At 40.2% G+C, this 20,169-nt stretch overlaps 2 protein-coding genes across 2 annotated transcripts in view; both read left to right on the top strand.

Annotated features, from left to right (window-relative positions):
• The window catches only part of LOC141791961 (unconventional myosin-XVIIIa-like), a 75,640-nt gene that overhangs the window by 11,146 nt on the left and 44,325 nt on the right, over nucleotides 1-20,169 (top strand). Inside the window, exons 4-15 of the mRNA XM_074672688.1 lie at nucleotides 11,054-11,113; nucleotides 12,135-12,222; nucleotides 12,556-12,662; nucleotides 12,750-12,926; nucleotides 13,084-13,294; nucleotides 13,376-13,518; nucleotides 13,618-13,718; nucleotides 13,834-13,897; nucleotides 15,268-15,412; nucleotides 17,756-17,926; nucleotides 18,755-18,845; nucleotides 19,256-19,448. Of these exons, the coding sequence (XP_074528789.1) occupies nucleotides 11,054-11,113; nucleotides 12,135-12,222; nucleotides 12,556-12,662; nucleotides 12,750-12,926; nucleotides 13,084-13,294; nucleotides 13,376-13,518; nucleotides 13,618-13,718; nucleotides 13,834-13,897; nucleotides 15,268-15,412; nucleotides 17,756-17,926; nucleotides 18,755-18,845; nucleotides 19,256-19,448 (1,551 nt within the window). The remainder of the gene's footprint in view (nucleotides 1-11,053; nucleotides 11,114-12,134; nucleotides 12,223-12,555; nucleotides 12,663-12,749; nucleotides 12,927-13,083; nucleotides 13,295-13,375; nucleotides 13,519-13,617; nucleotides 13,719-13,833; nucleotides 13,898-15,267; nucleotides 15,413-17,755; nucleotides 17,927-18,754; nucleotides 18,846-19,255; nucleotides 19,449-20,169) is intronic.
• Nucleotides 1,186-5,888, top strand: LOC141791684 (uncharacterized). The gene is made up of 3 exons (XM_074672312.1): nucleotides 1,186-1,209; nucleotides 2,178-2,411; nucleotides 5,057-5,888. The coding sequence occupies exons 1-3, from the start codon at nucleotides 1,186-1,188 to the stop codon at nucleotides 5,852-5,854; spliced, it is 1,056 nt and encodes a 351-aa protein (XP_074528413.1). The 3' UTR covers nucleotides 5,855-5,888.

Raw genomic sequence — 20,169 nt, 5'->3', positions numbered from 1 at the left:
CATTGGTTTTGCTGATGGCTAATATGTGAGCTTCTTACCTACCCCGATGTAGAAATGTGTTTGACGAGATTTTAGCCTATTTCAGTAAAACCAGAGGTAACGGTGCTATCAAGGATGCTAGTTCTCATGTGGAAGTGTAACAAACAGCAGGTTGGTATCCGTTTGTCTGTGAGGAATGAAACTGTTCATGAGTTATGAAGGGAAAAGGAGCGTGCCAGTATTGGGTTAGTGCATGCCTGCCCTGCCAAGCCTGTTACTCCATTTCCGTGTTTCCCTCTTGTGGTTTAACTGTGTGGCACAAACAGGCTGAATTTCTCCCTCCGGGCAAGTTGCCACTAGATGTGATTTTTATATTAATGCAGCATTTACAAGACTACTGACAAAGTCCTGAAACATTTGACTTGATCCGGGGGAAATTGCGGGCATAATAGCATCCCACTTTAAGATGTAAGATCTTGATTTATGCTTTAGGACAGATTATCTGCTGTTTGTCTGGGCTTTGCTTGGTCTCTAATGTCTCATATTCAGGTCAGTAGTGCGCTTTAGCAGATGTTTCTGTGAGAAGGAGGGATTCATGCATTAGTAAACAGCTCCCTCTTATGGTGGAACAGACATGGTGTGCAGCTTTCCCCGTGCACAGATTTACAGTTTTTCACCATTTGTTTGCTTCATTTCTTGAAACAGAAATTACATTCTCAAAATAACATGGACAAACCTTATTACTACTAGCCAATTTTTTACGACATAATTGAATTTCTCATTAATTTATTCAAATTGAAAATGTCCTCGTACATTTCTTTTCAAATGATTAAGTACAGGTAGCCTATAGTTAGCACAATTTTCAAGTAAATACATCTTGTTGATCTAAACTGATTGTTGATTCTCAGTCTAATGGTCATTCTTTCCAAAATATGTCAGCATCATTTCTTTGTACAAGTCATCACATACACAATAGTCTGTTCAATTGTGAAAATTAGGAAAGATTATCAACATAATCCCTATTGATAAATTGATTCAGATTCAGACAATCAAATTGATTTTATAAAATTGATAGATTGACAGGTGAAACTAGAACTCGAAGGTGGAGTTTCACACATCTCAGATGACCTGATATGCTGTCTATGACTGTGAAAATGCGCTGTGATGTCAATAAGCATCTGTAGCCAGACAGACAGTAGCGTGTGGATGGCCAGGTGGGTGAGGACGCTGGTGAGTGAAGAAGTGTTACCTAGACAAAAATAAATGAGTAGAGTAACCCCCTGACCCTGTCAATAAAGGACTGGGCTAAGACTGAAAGGTGGAGATGAGGGATATTTCAATGGTCTTCTGCCATAGTAACGAAACATTTTGACTTGCTTACACAATGCCTAACTTGGAAAAAAAGAAATTTGGTTTTGACACATGACTGTACAGTTTTGGGAGAGATATGAGCTTTTGCAAGTGAGCTATGATGTTGTTCTGAACTGTAAGACATAAAAGCTCTTTGCTTTGTTTTGATTGCATCTGTGTATTTCAGTGTGTATCTTGCTTTTACTACAGTGGCCCTGAAACAGAAAATGCAACATTAAGGGAAATACCAAAAAATAAGAAACAACAACAACAAAAAAAGAACAAAAAAAGCAGACCTTAACACCACAGAAAACAACAACAACAATATATTAAACAAAACAGAGAACACAACAAGATAAAACACAAACGACAACAAGAACAAAAACACAAAAAAACTCCACATCTAAAAGAAAACACTACAAAAAATCTGACAACACAGACAACACAACAAAAAAGAAAAACACAAAAACAGATAGTGATTTTTTTTCTGGTTGACTTCAGTGTTGTTGCGACATCCTTATGTTTTGCACCTCAGGGCCACTTTTGTTACAAGAGGCTATGTCAGGCTCCCTAGACTGGTTTAGGGTAACTTGGGTTAAATGATAAAATATGAATTTGTCACATCTTGGGAATCAGAGAAAATAATTTGAACGGGTTGTACAATCTCATTATCATGTTGTTTTGTTTGTTCATCTCTAGTTTCAAAGGCTTAAAAAAGTTTATGTAGCCCCAGTGAGGGGAACTACCTCACTGTCTCCCTGTCAGCTGGAGGAAAGAGTGGCAGTAAAAGTGACTAAGCTAATTGATGTTGGTCTGTGAGTTCTATTCATAGCCTCTCTGTATCTCAGCAGCTGTCCCTCTTCTATCCCCTGCCCAGCCACTCTCACATTACCCCTCCACCACCACAGCCCCTCAGACCACAGTGTTACTGTGCTGTTCTGACTCTGACCCCGCCCCTGAGGTTGCCCTCCCACTCACTCAGGACTAGCAAGCGTGTGCTCTCTGCAGACCCAGGTCCTAGCCTGCCTCGGCCCTCACGCCGCAGCTACGAGATTGGAAGGTTAACCAGGCCTAGAGAGGAGGTAATGGGCTTAGGCCTCTGGTGGACTCTGTGTGTGAGTTTGTGTGTGTGTGGCAGGGAGTGAGAATTGCTCAGGGTGTCCATGCTCTGCTTAGCAGTTCCATTTGGGCTCTGCTGGCGTCTCAGAATGGCCTGCTTTGCTGCTGAAACTATTTATAGGAGGGGACTATGATGAAAGCAGGGCCAGAGATGGTGAAACACGTTGCCTGTTTGCTGTGTCCTCATTGAGTGCAAGGACAATTTTGGGATAGTTTTTAAACTTTTTACTTGTTAAATCAAGCCACATGTTTGCCTCATCACTGAAGGGAGTAATGGGTTAACAGTGTTATGTATTATTAATGTCATTAAACATGTTTAGTAGTTAAACTGTTGTTTTCAGTTACTTTACAGTACCTCATTTAGATTCATGTTGGTGTCTTGATTCAAATACTGTATTGGTTAATTTTGTTCTTAAGCGTATTTGTTCTTAATAAGCTTTGTTCTTATTATAACTTTAAAATGAAGAACACTCCAACTTTATGAAGCAGTTTTATTGCAGTTGGAGTTTCTGGGTTGGGTGTGAGTCCTAGGGATAGTTCTGGAGTTCAAATAAAAGGAAAGAGAAAAGAAAGCTCAGATCTTGACTATTTTTTAACATTTTAAGAGCTTTTCTTCTTTACTATTTTTTTTTTTAAATCTAATAGGAGATAATGAAGTTTTTGGAGCCTGTTATTTCAGCCACATTTCTTGATGATGATTCTAGAATTGGTACCTATGAGTGTCCTTTTTCTCAGTAGCACTGAGAATTCTTCACACATAGTTAAGTGATAGATTGAGGGCTGGGTCAAAATATTTCAGATTTTTGCCAAGTGTTTATGAGTACAGCTCTTTAGTACTGCTTGTTGGATCTTTATGTTCATGCCTTGTCTCTTTTAGTGTGAAGATATCAAACCATTTCATCCTGTTTTTCATGTGTTCTGTCCTCAGTGCTGCATGGTTCCTCCGCCCTGTTGGTGTTTGACCTGTTGTGTGCAGAAAATAAGTTCACAGTATCCCATCACACACCTTTAAATTTCCATTCTTCATCGTTCTGCACGGTGCATCTTCCTCTCCCTGGCTGTCTTTTTTCGTTTTCTCTCATCATTCCGTATATTTACTCTCCACGTCGCCCAGCTTGTTCCATGACTTCTGGCCTGTCACCATGGCGTATAAATCACGCTTTTCATTCTGGGAGCAAAAGGGAAGTCTTGTGTTTGGGTGTTTATTTTTACTTTGTACCTGTCTGCTGTTGCTCGTAGAATTTTATGAGTTTCTCTTGATATCAGAAAGCTTTTCTCTGAGCGTCTGGTTTAATTTCTTTGTGTGTTGCTTCCTCTTGTGTAGGTTAAAGTTGAGGACAAGCCAGATGTGAGTTCCTTTTTGACCTGCATGCTTTCTGCACTAATTTAAACAGATTTTGTGCTGTGGGAAAATATAACAGACAAAATATGACTACTGCTACTGTCTGTCTGTCTCTTCTGCCTCCAAACCATGATCTTGGAAAGCTAACAAGCCATGTGTAAAGTTTGGAGTGGGTAAAGATAAATTCATCGTTAATTAACTGTGTGCTGCAGGCTGGAGGTGATGGTCATTATTCTCAGGGTTAAAACTGACTCCAGAGTATGACTAACACATGGGATTAATTGAGAACATTCTCTGACCATTAAGTCTGCTTATTGTTGGCACTTTGCACCACTTGGCCTGACATCTGAAACACACTGTTCTCTCGTCTTTATCCACTTATTTATTTTATTTTATTTTATTTTTTATTTATTACAGTTTTGTGGGGTATTTTTATGTATTTACTCACTGTGTACAGGACAGTGGAATGCGCAGTAAACAGGGTGAGAGTATGTAGTGTCCTGAGGAGAAAGTTGAATTCAAACATGGGCTGACCTCATCGGACATGACCCAGATCTCTAGACTATACTGGTCCCCCTTTTATCAACCTATTTCTAATTTTTCTGTCTCTGAATTTACCCCATACCAAAGTCTGCCCAAGCAATGACATAAAGTTTGATTTCTAAATATTCTAAATCTAAGGGGTTAAAATCTCTCAAAGAGCTGACACTGGCATTAATGTTTTGGTTATATTTATATGAAATGAGATTAATTATGTGTTCAAGTTGAATTCATACAAAGCATCTAAACCAGTTCCCTACCTGGTTTCTTAAGAAAGGTGCCAAGCTGACTGAGATCCCCAGGCAAGCTGCTCACAGGTACCTTGCATAACCCCACTCTCTAAAGCACTGAACTATCCCAATAAGCAAACAGAAATCACAGGGATCTATCTTGCACTAATTTTGCATCCAAAGTAACTCTGTGCCTTTACTCAGAGAAGACAGGAGCTGAATGCCATGTGTGCATGCTCAGGATTTGGCGTGTTGCATTTCCAACCACCAGTAACATTTGAAGAAAAGTAGAGAAACAAATGTTCACCAATGCAGGGGCCTGTATGGTAGCTTAAGTGATGTTTTTTAACCCATGAATGAAAAAAGAAAAGTAGATATAAATCTATTTGTAGATTTTGTTGCGTGTAGACTTCCTGAGCTGTTATTCTGTCACTTTAGATACACTAACCATGAGAATAATCAGCACCTCTGTCCACCTTGCTCTGTTTGTATCTAGTCTGATGTAGATAGTACTCCACCTCACCCAGTCTCTGCATCAGGGCCGGACACAGGAAGTGTTCCTCAGTCTCCTGCATCCACAGCTGAGCTCAATAGTAACGGAGCCATGGGCGGTCCTGACAATCCGGGAGAGGATCAGGGTGGTAAAAAAGTGGTGAGGGTGGTGAGAAGAGTTGTGAGACGCGTGGTTCCTGCCGGGACACAAGAGACTGTCCAGCCTGCTGTCACTGAGTCTGCCAGGGTGACCTCTGCCGCAGACTCTGTCCTCAAAACCAGAACTGTCAGTGCAGACAAGGATGATATCTCCATGGGGCTGACGAATTTAATGGGCAGGAGTAGAACCAAAGAGCACCGACCTCGAACTCGCAACCAGGACCGTAAAGAGGACACAAAAGAAGAGGTGAAGGAGGAGGAGAAAGGAAATGTGGAGGATGAGGAGGAGAAACCCGCAGCGAATAAAGCAGAGGAAGCTGCAGCAGCAGCCGCACCCATGACTCCACTACCAAAGTCTAACCCCCTCTCCCCTCCAGCTGGGTTCATCCCTGCCCCAAAACCTGACCCTCTATCCCCTCCTGCTGGTTTCATTCCTGCCCCCAAACAGAACCTGCTGACCCCTCCACCTGGTTTTATACCCGCGAGAAAACCCAGCCCCGTTCCCCCCAAACAGAGTCCACTTGCGAGACCTCCAGGATTTATTCCTGTGACAAAGACGGACCCTCTGGCTCCTCCTGCAGGGTTCATCCCGAAGCCCCGTCAGGTTCCTCTGAAGAAACCAGAGGTACTGGGAGGAAAATGAGAGCATGTTCATGACTTATCCTCTGGGAGGAGCATGGTGCATAATAATAACACAGACTAAACCATTTATATCTCACATTTCATACTGACTGTGCCTCTGCTGTTTCTTAACCGCTCTAGCAGCAGCATTTTGTTAAAGAGCTTTTCCATCTTTTTTTGTAATTTTGTAAGTTTAATTTAGTTTAGGCCGTTAGTATAAAATATAAACATCATAGCCAGACATCAATATCGGGCTATGTAGTGTAGTTATATTGGGATCTGGTGAAAGATTTTTCAGAAATATTTTTGATGGGCTGTTCATGACAATCACGGTACTTGTGACCTCAAATTTAAATTTCATTGTAAGTTTTATAATTTAATAACCACGATGCGTTACTTTGTGAAACTCAAAAAATTAAGAGTTTATTATATAGAGAACAAAATGGTCTGTTAATTAATTTTCAAAAAACTGAAAAAGGAGGTTTTGTGCTTTTTTTTTTTTAGGATTTATACTGTACCTCTGATACCCCTGTAGTAGCTTTACTACAGGGGTATAGACTTACAGCTAAAGAAAAAAGTCCCCCTTTTTATCACACTGGTGTTTTAGAAAACTCTTACCTTGGCCTCTGTCTGGAACACTTGATTTTAGCTGCTGTCTCTTTAAGGCTTTCCACTTCACAAACCCCCTTCCCTCTGATTGGCCAGCCCTCTAGAAGCCTCTTTAGGCTCAATTCACCTGTCCAATGAATTATGAACTGTATGGTGAACTTGAAGATAAAAATGTCAACCTTCCTATTTAACTGGAGATCTATAGGGACTGACCTCATCATTTCAGTAAGTCTCTTGAAAATCTTGTATTGGTTTTAGAATTGACCATTTTGAGCAGTTTACAAACAGATTCTGAGATTTATAGAAAACCTAGACATGTTTAGCATGGACATCCAGAGTTATCACATTATGTCCATGTTTAAAGCAAAGCAAAGCATCCCCTCTTTAAAAATACTTTTTTGGGCGTTTCGGACGGACTGGTTTAACGCCAGTCCAAAAAAAAGGGAAGATAGTGTGTCACAACAGAGTCTATCCTCTCCTGAGGTTACCTTTAATGAAGCTGATTGTTTTAGCAGGATGATCATGGTAAAAATCTCAGTCATTTTCAGTCAGGCAGCATTTTTTTCAGGTAGCAGGTTATATTTGCAGTCCACACAAATCTTGTTTTAATTACCTGTTGGTGGCAGATTGTGATTATCATTAAATAACTGTTTTCATAATTAGTCAGCACTTTGTCATGAAACCACCCTGAATAAGTGAATGAAATCATGGTACATGCTCAGCTCATTTTCAGACATCATCAGAGTGAAGATGGCCTTTCGAGTTTCCAGAAAACTAAAATCCCAGTTAGTCATGTAGTAGTACATGCAGCTGCACACATGTAATGTGATCTCAGATTTATCCTTTGCTGAACTTTTGATCTTTTTTATCATCGCCTTCATACTTCTTGTTGGTCTCTGTTTTAATCTATTCCTCCGACAAGGTTATGTGCCTGTCCTGTAATTGAGTGTCTCTGCTGCTCTGTTGGTCTGCAGTCCAAGAATGTTACTAACAGATGCCTGTGAAATCTGGCGATCAGCTGGGCATTTGGCCATGGAGTGATGATTTGATTTTGGAGATATACAACTGGTGTTTGTGCCGGAAGATATTGTGTTTAACTGCTTTAGGGGGAGATTTGGGATCTCCGATATGAATTCAAAAATGTATATTTCTGTGCGACTAAGCGGTTGCGAGAGGTTGTGCTGCTTGGTGAATTGATTTTTCCCCTCCCACTGGAGCTGCATGGTTATATGACTGAGCAAAAAAACAAAACAAAAAACCCATTTTCTCGTGGCTCATTTCAGCCATTGCAGGCATAAAACACTAGGAAAATCCCTGGAAAAAAAACTGTGAAACCTGAAGTCTCATTTCTGAATCTCTAAATCAAAGTAGTGGTGTGATGACACTACATTAAAAGTAATCAGATTTGAAAACTTGAGCAAACTTTAAAAAGTTTTGGGTGGCCCTTTCTCATACTTAAAGCTTAACTTTGATGCAAAAAGTAGCAGCTCAGAGGCACGAGTGGAAATCCTTCTGCAGACTTGGTTTCAGATGCTGCTTACAGACCCCTTTGATCTCAGTGCAGTTGCATGAAAATTCATTTCAGACAATGCTCCATGATTTAATTTTTTTAACAGATTGTTTCTTAAGTAACCACTAACAAACAAAAGTCTTTAACCATCATTCTTTTTCTGTAACGCTTAATGATCCAGTTTTCTTTAATAGTCATTTTCCCTGACTCATTTCCAGATTGAATCAATCGGAAAATGAAATTAGTAGCAAAATGAATCCCTTTTGTTCGTTTAAATTCATGAATTACACCAAACCCAAGCATAACTGCCATCTTCATTGTCATCTTCACATTTCATCTCCATCTGTGTGTGTGCACATGTTGTCTGTCAAACTGTGTGTCCGTGAATATTTGAATATATTGTGTGTAAGGTAAAGGAAACATCCCCTGCTGTCCTCAACGGTAAGCCGTCCCCTGTTGTACTGTCCCAGGCTCAGACTTCACCCAATGAACAGGTGTGTGCTCAACTTGCTGCCAAGGTAACCCAAACAGTGTGTTGCTAACGCTCAAATGTCACAGACTTTTGGACAAGATGCTGATTTCAGTGGAAATTTGTCCTTCTTGTTTCTGGATCATTGATTTTACTTTCTGGCCGCCTGATTGCAATTGCTGGTCTGGATCCAACTGTAGATCCAAGAGCTGATTCCCACTGAGGAAGATCACAAGCGTGTGAAGAGGATCTTCACCATTGATGGCAGTGATGTAACCTCTCTCTGTCTCTTTCCCTATTTGTTTGGTTTGCACCTGCTGTGTTTCCCCAAAGGCTTCCCATGTCTGGCTGAGCCAGTAGCTTATGTGTCCAAAATGACGTCCACGCTGGGGTGTCCTGTTTTGTCCTGAGCTGCCAGTAGGGTTCAAGTTTCAAGGGGTGTTTCTAAGTATGAAATCTGAAAGTATGAGACTTAAAGGATGTTTTCAGCAACTTCTGAGCTCTCAAGATTACTAGTTCAGGAAAAGTAATGCAGAGCATCATGGGGGTATGAACTGCACTAGGGACGAAATAAACACTTGATGGTTATTATTTTATTTTTTTATTTTAACCTGTTTATACTTCTGATAATGAACTGTAACAGCTCTAGCTCTTTTCCTCCCTCACAATCACTTCCTTCCTTCTTCCTCTTTCTAAGGTATTATTTTCTGTGTTATCAGGCCCAGAAAAGCTCCTGTCTGTTATGTAATACACTGTATTTGCTTGCTGATTTTTTTTGGCTGTGCTTGATCATATCACAGTGTCTGCTTATTCCTGTTCTGAGGTCTGAAGCACTGCAAGGCTCTTCTTATTATTCCTCCTCCACTCTGATCTCAAGCTGTCTCAAATTTTGTTCCATGTGTCTCTTCTCTTGCTTCTCTGGGGGTCATTGGATGCTGACTTGCTTCCGTCTTCTTTGCTGTTTGCATGGCCAGCGTGGCAGAGGCCGCAAATCCTCTCAGGTACAGCCTGCTCCACAGGCAGCTCGCCGCGCTCCTCTTGCCTGTAGAGTTCTGCAGTCTGCAGCTAGTTCCCCTCTACTGACTCCTCTTTGTGACTGCTAGCTCGTCTTTGTCCCTTTGCTCTCTCTGAGGTTCATTCTGGGTTCACAGGCCCAGAATATCGTGACATGAGCCAGTAATTACAAATGAATGGACAGGGATTATTGGTTGTATTTAAGAGAGTCTCTGAAACACACCTGAGCTTGTTTGTAGTAATGCAGCATTCTGTCGGTTGGTTTTGGTACTGCAGGATAGAAAGGTAATACTATGATCACATGCCACAGTATGAACATTAGTAGTTCCAAAATTTAATTGGCTTCATCTTTAACCACTCCAAAATCTTTAACCATGACCGACTATTAGCCTTATAAAAGCAGGGTTTTAGTAATATCTGCTATTCTACTCGTAATGCAAAGTGCTGTGAGAATCTTTCTCTACATTTAAGTGTCAGAAATGAGCCTTTGTTCTTTAAATTACTTTGTTTTGTCTTTGAAAAAGCATTTTCTTTTTGAGTTGTGAACAAATCAACTGGATGATCAACCTTTGGACTCATTGTGAGCTACATTCACCCAATAAGTCCAGAAAGATGTCCAGTTTTTTCACATTTCATTTTCTAAATGAGACATACACACTTGCCTCGGTTCCGGTTTTGCGACTTTTTTGAGTTAGTTAAAATATCCACTCAGAGAAAATTCCCTTAAATGTTTGTAATTTAAAGCTCATGTTGGAAGTTTGTAACTAGTTATGAAACTGACTGAAATTAACATTAATATCACCATATGACCTACAAAACCCAAAAAGATCATAGAGAAAAAGTTAAGATTTTTTTGTGTTATTAGCAAAGAGGTGAGCCATTCATCTTTGCCCAAAGGGTGACAGCAAAATTGACCCAAACTCTAAGTCCCTCACAGGAGCTTCAAGTACATATAATTTACAGCTAGAAATGGTAATGGTGTGTGAACACACACTATTGCCCTTCTGTATGATTCCATGCTCAAGCTTGGCTGTCTTAGTCCAAAAAGTAAGGATCAGCCTCTGGTAGAAGACTGCTTAATGTGTATTCTGAAAATCTCTGAGTTACACACAAATGCCTGTAAGTATTGGGTATATTTCTTGGTTGTACTTCCTCATGTTACTGTATGTAATGTATGTGGCTTATGGCTAAGTTCACTAGCATTCACTAGCATTTGGCCATAAATTTGTCTTACTGCATGGTACACATTACTGTGTACGACTCATCCTGTTAACTGTGACTGTTCACTAGACAGATTCTCCCTTTAGACAAATAAACACTTAGTATTAGATTGTACCTCTTAATCCCTACTTATCAGTTTGATACTAGTTGCTTTTTAAGTAAAATTTTAATTAATTTGCTAATTCTGCTGCTGTTGCTCAACTGCCTTGTTGAATTGGTGCTGGCCTTGCCAAGGTCTTTTGTTGTGTGTTTTTTGTGTCATCTAATACAAAATGTTTTCCCCATGTTGTATTTCGCAATGTTTCGATCCCGCACTTTGAAGCTGCATTGGAAAAAAAAACTTCAGTTGTTGAAAAAAAGGTCTCAAAAGCACTGATTCTGCTCCTTCCCTTCTGCAGTCCAAGCTTGTCGAGGACCCTGTGGCCATCCTCCAGGCAGCACACTCAGCTGCAGCTAAGGTCTGACAGTAACTATAGCTGATTGTAGGGCTGGTTGTTTTTTCAGTGTTTTGGAGTGATGTCTTTTGTTGTTTTGTGAGCAATTAAGTAACTGAACAGAGAAAGAACATGAAAGCCCAGCTTTCATTCTCCCCATAGGTGATGATTATCTACATACTGCATCCATATTTAAACAAAGGAGAGAAAGAGAACACATTCATAGGCTTGTGCATCTTGTTTTCTTTACTGCTTGATACATGACTTCTTTTTTAATCTTTCAGAACACTTGAATTTATTCCCTTAAATTCCAGTCTACATATGTCTTGAGCAATACTTGAGTTATTAGTCTGAACCAGTGACTTAAATACCAACACTGATACCTCTGAATAAAATTCCCATGTGTTTCCTTTGTTATAATGAATGATTCAAATAGACCTTGTAGATGCAGAAATATACTTTTTTCAATTTGGGTATGACATTTTCCTAGTAGAGACCCAAAAAAGTCTGGGTCTTTAGAGGTTAGAGAATCTATAACTTTTCTGTGGAGGATTTTTGCTCATTGAATGTTCGTACATTTTCACAAAGCACCTCCAAAAGCCTTAATTACTAGAGGTTAAATAGGAAACTGAAAGCTCACACACTGCAAAAACTGAAATCAGAGCAAGAATTAATGTCTTATTTCTAGCAAAAAAAAAAATTTTTTTTTTTTTACTGGACTTAATATGAGCCACATTCTCCTGACAGGACCAGAAAAATGCCTCATTTTTAGATATCAAAAGACAAATAGGATTCTAGGAATGATTGTCAAAAGTAAAAAAAAAGAAGAGACATTTGACTTGACTTTTCTGAGAATCAGGCCCACACTACGTCTATTACAGTTCTTCCTCCATTGGATCGGCTCTTAGCCCTACAACTTAGCACAACATAGCTCAGTTGCAAAAGCTCATATCTCTCTCAAAACTGTTCAGTCATTTGTCAAAACTAAATTACACAAAGTTATTCAATAATTTTGTAATATTACATGCTCTATTTTTGATAACAGGGAAAGACTGAAGAGCAGATAACGGCAGAAAAAGCCTGGTACAACACTGAGAAAGTATGGCTTGTCCACAAAGATGGATTCTCACTGGGTTAGTAAAATCATAACCAAGTATCTTTGTCTATGTTTGATACGTGTTAGGATGATAAAACAACTTTGATCTCTCTGTGAGTTAAACAGTTTAAGAACATTCACTTGACCCCAACAGACTTCTCTATTTGACCTAAGGTTGTATGAAATAAGACAGTTGTTTTTTTTTTTTAACACCAGATCTTTGTTTAGTTTTTAATGCAGCTCAGGTATTATTAAAAGGGATATACTTTACATATATTATCGGACATGTAAGATACGATGAAGCTTTCCTCTCAGGATGAGATCATATGTGATGATTTATTAACTCCCCACTCTCTGCTGATGCACGCAGCGACCCTCCTGAAGACTCAGGCAGGCAGCCTGCCAGAGGGGAAAGTGAAAATCCGCCTGGAGAGTGATGGATCTTTATTAGACGTGGATGAAGATGATGTAGAGAAGGTATTTAATCATCAAATCAACTCCAATCTGCATCAATTACAGACGATGCTGAGGAAGTGCGTGACCCTTTCTGACTTTGAACTGTAGGCAAACCCTCCAATGTTTGACCGCGTGGAGGACCTGGCCTCTCTGCAGTATTTGAATGAGTCCAGTGTGATGCACTCCCTGAGGCAGCGCTACGGCGGTAACCTGGTGCACACCCACAGCGGGCCAAACATGGTGGTTATTAACCCCATTAGTGCCCCCTCCATGTACTCTGAGAAGGTAGGCTGCCGCCTGTGCATATAATGACACCTCTGTTATATATAATATCACAGTATGAGGATCAGAATGAAGATAATTGATGTGTATAACCTCTTCCCTGTAATATTTTACCTGCTCTTTACTCTCCCTTGCTCTCTGTATCCCTTTTTCTTTCGAGGTGATGCAAATGTTTAAAGGCTGCAGACGAGAGGACGCTGCCCCTCATATTTACAGCATGGCCCAGTCTGCTTACAGGAACCTCCTGACCACTCAACAGGATCAGTCTGTGGTCCTGCTGGGAAAAAGTGGAAGCGGCAAAACCACCAACTGTCAACACATCATCCAGTACCTGGTGACAATTGCAGGCAGCACCAACAAATCATTCTCATGTAGGTTGACTATAGATAACAGTTTAAGTTGCTTCTTGTCTGCTTTATAAGTGACCCTTGTCCACTTTTATTCATCTGTAGCAGAGAAATGGCAGGCAGTCTACACGGTGTTGGAGGCCTTTGGGAACGCCTCTACTTGTATGAATGGGAATGCTAGTCGCTTCTCCCATACTGTGTCTTTGGATTTTGACCAGGCTGGACTGGTGACATCTGCCTCCATCCAGGTCCAAAATTAAGCTTTCACGTATTAATCACAATCTGGATCACTCTACTTAGTTTATGTTTGCTTACTGTGCTATTATGCTAATTTTGTATTTTTGTAGACAATGCTTCTTGAGAAGACAAGGGTGACAAGAAGACCTGAAGGAGAGACCACTTTTAATGTCTTTTACTACCTGATGGCTGGAGTGGACGGCTCTCTGAGGTCAGAACGAAGTGCATGAAACACTATAGCTCTGCAGTGAACTAACTGATGTGTTGAAATGAAATAATCCATTACCAAACAGCAGATATGATTTGTTGCTCTATTTCCCCATCAGAACTGAGCTACACCTTAACCACTTTGCTGAAAATCATGCATTTGGAATCATGCCTCAGACAAAGGTAAATACTCATTTTCTACACAGAGGTCTTGTTTGACTGTCTCAGTAAATGGAAAGCTGTGTCAGTAGCCACGTTTACATGGACCTAAGTATTCCGCTTGCATTCAGTTTATTTGCTCAAACGGAAAGAATTTAACCTTTGTATACACCTCATTCCGAAAGAAAAGTGCCAATCCAAATGGACATTTAATCAGTTTCACAGGGGTGGAATATTTCTCTCCCCAAACCAATTGAGGTATCATGTCCACCATCCATCCACTCAAACGGAAAGTTGTCAGGGTGCGTTCTTTCAGCGCATGCTCAGCTACGACGTAAGACGCAACTAGAGACGTTTCTCAACTTTAAAAATGGCGGCGAGCCGTCAGCACTGGACTGCTGCGGAAAGTTTGTTTTTGATCCAAACTTTGAAAGAAATGAACATAATTTCAAGACAGGATGGACGACAAACTCGCAATACGGAGTATAATACTGTGATAAAAAAAATCTGTCGTCCTCCAGCTTTGATAAATCTCATGATGTTTACGTTTTTCTGCGCATGCCCCATTGACTATTCTGTTTGATTATAGAGGCGCATGTACCGTAGACCAGAGATTGGAATATTCCTTTCCATGTATACTATTGTTTTCAGAAAAGTCAATCGGAAAGATTCCTTTCGGAAAGACGAAAAACTCCTCATGTAACTGTGGCTAATGATGGGGTGGCTACATCTGCAACAGCTTAACAAATTTTTAATCACAGGAAAAGTGAAAGAAGACTGACTCTTGGTTTCATAACAAACTGGTGTACAATCTCAGGACTCTGCTTTTATTTGTCTCCTCCATGGTCAATCTCCAAGAGCACAATCATGATCTTGAGCTCAGTGGCATTTTGAATTTTAGACTGTCCCCTCAGTGTACCCCAAGGTTTTCTTATCCACTTTTTACCACTTTCTACGCCATGGTGTACAAGTACCAAAAGCTTCCTTCTCCCAAACTGGACCTGAGGAATTCCCATTTATTGTGTATTTGACTCCACTGTTCAATAGTTTGGATCCATCTCAAAAAAGCACAACATGGTCTATGTTATCATCAGTTCTGCTGATTACATACATTTTGGATTTTTTCATAATTCGCAAAGTGTTGTTTTATTGTAGGAGCATCAGAAATTGATGCTGAATGAAGCAACTTTTAAAAACACAAATAGTTCTTACAGTTTACCTCAGCCACAGAGAATTGGTTGGAAAGGTGTTGGTAAAAGGTACGATGATTTGCATTAATTCAAATTTGACAAGTTGCCCAGCCTCCTAGTATTACTTCAGGGCTTCTTATGGGAGAATTTTTAACCATTTACAGCACTAAAATAAATTTCATTTGAGTTTATGTTATCTTCCAGCCTGAGGATAAGCAGCGGGCCTCCCAGCAGTTTTCTAAGCTGCAGGCAGCGATGAGGGTTTTGGGGATCAGCGGTGATGAGCAGAGGGCCTTCTGGCTTGTCCTTGGGGCCATTTACCATCTGGGTGCTGCAGGAGCTACCAAAGGTAAACTTTCTTCTTGAATCTAATTCTGTAGTTTTAACACTTACTAACATAATACTACTAATAAAAACCATACAGCAGTGATAAAAATCAAAGTCTTCCTTGTTACCCTCCCACTGTAGAAAAAGTTAAAACAGTCAGACAGGACCTTTTAGAACGCTCCATATATGATCTAAAAATATACAACCTGTATAATCTCACTGTAGGTAACGTCTTCAGTCTGATGCAAGACAGCTGCAATACAGATACTTGAAGAGAGCATTTACACTTTAGAGATGTTGCATAGAGCACAGATTGTTAGGTTGCTCCTCACTGCATTGATTAAAAGCTCAAAGAAAAACAGTACGCAGGAAAACCTGGTTGATACAATCAAACAAAGCCAGAGTGAACTATTAGTGAGTTAATTATTACATTTTCTAGCAGATTTGACCCTTTGTCACCTTAATATTTTTAGTTTCCATTCAAGAATTACATCATCATCACCATTATCATTAGCTGAATTTGCTGGCAAGTTACCAGTCTACCAGTTTGTCGTTTTCTTTTGACATACATTTTTTCTTGTTACAAGAATCCATCAGCGCTCTAATGGAAACAGCAGCCCTCTGTAACCGGGTGATATTTTCCTTTCTACTTTGAAGCTATTTGTGTGATGAAATCTAAAGTAAGACACTCTGATTGTTGTTTTTGTTCTAAAGTAAAATATCTTCCTCCCACAGCATTTGACTTTCATTTTAAAATTATGTGTCTGTCATTTTAAAAAAGGCTCAGGCTGTCAAATGCAATTTTCGTCATTGGGGATGCTACTATTAGTCATATTTTGAATGTAGTGTGAAAGGCTTTTGCTCATAGAGAAGCTTTGATGGATTTAATAACAAGTCTTTGAATGAATAGCCAACAAAAACAGAGATACATGTTAACAGAGATGTAAAGGTTTTGAATTCTTGCACTGTTATTTATCTTCTGAAGGGTTATAGCAGACCTGCTGTATTTAAAGTTTTGAAAGTCAAACTAAGTTACTTTATTTTGTAATCGCAAAAATATTTGGGCTGTCTATGTTTTGAAGTCACATATCTTTGTTCACCTTTTATTCTTGATCTGACAGTAACTGGTGCTGAATTGTCCCCAGAATTACTTTTCCTGGGATCCCCACCAGAAGGCTTCCAATCTTTCTGATATTTATTTATACCCCCAGAAAGAGTTAAAAAGTCTGGCACTTAACATTTTTTCTTCTAGGCTCATATTTTTGTACAACCTAAAGAACTGAGTGATTCATACCCATCCTGTTAAACACATAGTTGCTTTTGGAATGATGCATGATGGGATAAAATTATGACCACCACAAGTAGTAATGTCAGAGTGAATTTAGTCCTGAAAGTCTTTAAATCATTGTTTATTTGTGTAGCCTTTTGCTTAGGGCCCTTGGTTTATGATTTGACAGAAACATTGACCTCAAAACCATAAAACACCATGTGCTCATTGGCACTGCAGCTTTGTGGTTACACACAAGAGGGCAGCACTGATCTCTAATCCAGCACAGCAAATTAAACCTCTGAGTGAAGCAGCTATTCCCTTAACTGCACTGTCAACTCATAATTCTGCAGATTGATAAATCACTTACTTTTTAAAAGTGAATATTAAACCTAAATAGCTTTTTGAACTCTGGAGAGTCTTTCACCCCTAAGTGTTTGATTTAAGTCTTTCCAGTCAACTTAGAAAACTAAGTTTTCTTTTTCTAAATGTTAACAAAATAAAGTAAATGTGGCAGAAGATCCAAAGTAAATACTTAAATGACTTAACTTGTGTCTGCACAACCATCCTACTTATCATCAGGGAAAGATTTCACCGATGAAACAGATAGAGCCCACTGCTCAGTGAGAAATCCCCCCAGTTCCTCTTTTAAGTCTGTGGAAATAGTACTCCATGGTGGATTATCACTCAAGTTTGCTCCTATCTGCATGTTTCCATCACTCATGCACCAGATTAAAGGAAACTGAAGTTTTCTAACTGATGTCTTTGCGAAAATAAATGAATTGTGTCTGCTAATGTTAAGTGTTGCTTTCATTCTTGAGGCGATAAAAGTGGCTATTTTCACTTCAGCAGGGAACAATACTTGTAAAAGCTTGTGGACACATCTTTTTTCAACTGTAGTTAAATATGTTCAAGCCACCATCACTTAGAGCATGCTTTTAGTGCTTGTTCCCACCAGCTGTGTCAGTGTCAACTTGACCATAGACATAATCCTACCCTGTCACAGAGGAAGAATTGGCACAAAGCTACTAGTCTAGCCATGTGCCCGGAGGTGGCTGGCAGAAGGAGCTAATGGAGGTTTTCATGCACGTGTCTCAGCTGGCAGGAAACAATTTGCACGTCATGAGTGGGCCCAGAAGGCTGCCTACCTGCTGGGCTGCACCCTGGAGGAGCTCTCCTCCTCCATCTTCAAGCACCAGGCCAAGGGCACCCTGCCCAGAGCCGGCACCATGCGCCAGGCTTCTGAGGAAAACGGCACAGCAGATGCAGGTACTCTACAGACCACATTTACAAACACACACTCCTCATTCCTCACAAACCCCCCACATCCTCCTCCTCTTCTCCTCTCTTCCTCTTTTTCACGACACACACACACGCCTCGGCTCATCACCTGAGGGAAATTGCATGCTGCGGAGAAAGTAAAGCTTATCTTAGTAATGAATACCACAGCTTTACAATGGCTATTGACAGATAAGTACACACACTATGTCGGGACAAGCCATTTTGGAACCTCTCCTCACTCATTGTCCTTGAAATCATAATTGCCTCACATTGATTTTCCCACATATGCACGTCCTCTGACTTCCATCAGGACTGCAGCACACTTTGAAGGGCGCGAGGTTGCAGTTAAAAGTCAGTCACGGCGAGGATGGACAGAATTCACCTTTGTTTCACCTTTCCTGTGTTGTCCCTCCTTAAACATGCACATACAGTCATATGCACACATGCAAATAGCCCTCAGGCAGCATAAACTCACTGTTTGTGTGATAGAGGGATGAATTGGGGGAGCTTAACAGGTGGCCATTGCCGCCGGGCACAGACATGAGTGTGTGCTGTTTGATTTGACCAACTGGAAAACACCTGGGCCCCAAATGACAAAGCTTTACTCAGACAATGTCAGGCAGAGACTGAGAATTTCGGGCTTAGAATGCACAAATATGATAATAGTGCACTGTATCCAATAAAGTTTTGTTCTAACTTTTACAGCTCAAAACAATTATTCTTTTAATTCATCTTCTCTTTGTATTTTTCAATAATTCTGTTCACTTCCTTTTTTGAATTCATTTTAATCTGTTTGTTTTGGTGCCCTCAAACCAGGAGCAAAAGCTACAGCTGTGGAGGCTTTGGAGGCCATGGCATCAGGGCTTTACTCTGAACTTTTCACCATCCTCATCTCTCTTATAAACCGGCAAGTATTTTATATCAAGTAAAACTTGATGCCTTCTGCATCATTTAAAAAATGTATTATATTATCTAGCTTGACAGACTCCACATCTTTCTACAGCTTCGTCTTTTTTATTTCTACATAACTTCTAATATTAAAGAAGCTATCTATGCCAGTGCAAAGAGTGTTGATCGTAGGTTTAGGAGAACATGAAGCTTTTTGTTACCCAAGGCTTTAGGTTTAGCTCCTACAATAAAGGTGAATGTCTGAATTTGTGGGTTATGTGTTGGGAGAGGTGAAAGTTGGAGGTCTGTAGGAGAAAGCTAAAAGTGAAGCTAGGGTCATATGCACCAAGTGTAATCGATAAAACGTTGCCTCAAGTAATAGTGGGCTAATGTTTTTGTGCATGTGTGCATTCGCCTGGTGTGCTCCAGGGCCTTGAAATCCAGCCAGCACTCTCTGTGCTCTCTGCTCATCGTGGACACGCCAGGCTTTCAAAACCCACGGCTGGCTAAGCGTGAGTGCGGTGCGACCTTTGAGGACCTGTGCCATAACTACACTCAAGAGCGTCTGCACAGCCTCTTCTACCAGCGTACCTTCGTGCAGGAGCTGGAGAGATACAAAGAGGTACGGACACATGGATGAGCATGCAATCTCATCATCTCTTTCTTGCTTTTGCCTTCTACTCCCTCTCCTTTTGTCTGCTGCTTTCCCCTACGGTACATCAACTCCAATAGTGTATGTTTTCACACATCAGATACTCTATCCCACCCACCTGTCATGAGCTGTGACAGGCCAAGTATACGTGTTAGAGCCTCTCATTTGAGATGCCAGTCTTCACCTCTTATGTGGAGATCAAAGGAAAGTCACTCACAACTGCCTTTGGGAGACATGGCCAGTTGCACAGTAAAGAAAGTATTTTAAATCTGTCTACCTTTGTTTTTTTTCTTTTCTTTTTTTATTAAGAGTCTACTAGCACAATAACCAGGAACTGTAGTCATCCCCAATAGATGGTAATATTTTAGCAACAATAATCCATTACTAATTTATTCTTCTAATCAAAAAATTATCCTGTTACTTTAATTCAGGTGATTGAGCTCTAACTGTTAAGCAGAATTTATTACTTTTAGTGCTGTGAAAAGGATCTTGGGATTTCCCACCCACATTCCCACCCACATGCCCTGCCAGGAAAGAAACTGAAATAAAGTATTGCATAAATGAGCGTAGTGTAATTCTCCCTTGTCGGACTTGAAATATAGGAAGCTGTGAAACTGTCATGAAAAACTGGGTCGAACTCGTTTAAAACAACACACAGTATCCACAGTAGCTGTGACAGGTGGGCTAAACT

The sequence above is a fragment of the Halichoeres trimaculatus genome, unplaced genomic scaffold (genome assembly GCF_033239565.1).
Source record: "Halichoeres trimaculatus isolate MK-OKI-2021-1 unplaced genomic scaffold, fHalTri1.1 fHalTri1_scaffold_6, whole genome shotgun sequence".
Classification (NCBI taxonomy): Eukaryota; Metazoa; Chordata; class Actinopteri; order Labriformes; family Labridae; genus Halichoeres; species Halichoeres trimaculatus.
Note: the sequence above shows the minus strand (reverse complement) of the source record. Positions and strands in the feature narration are given on the sequence as shown.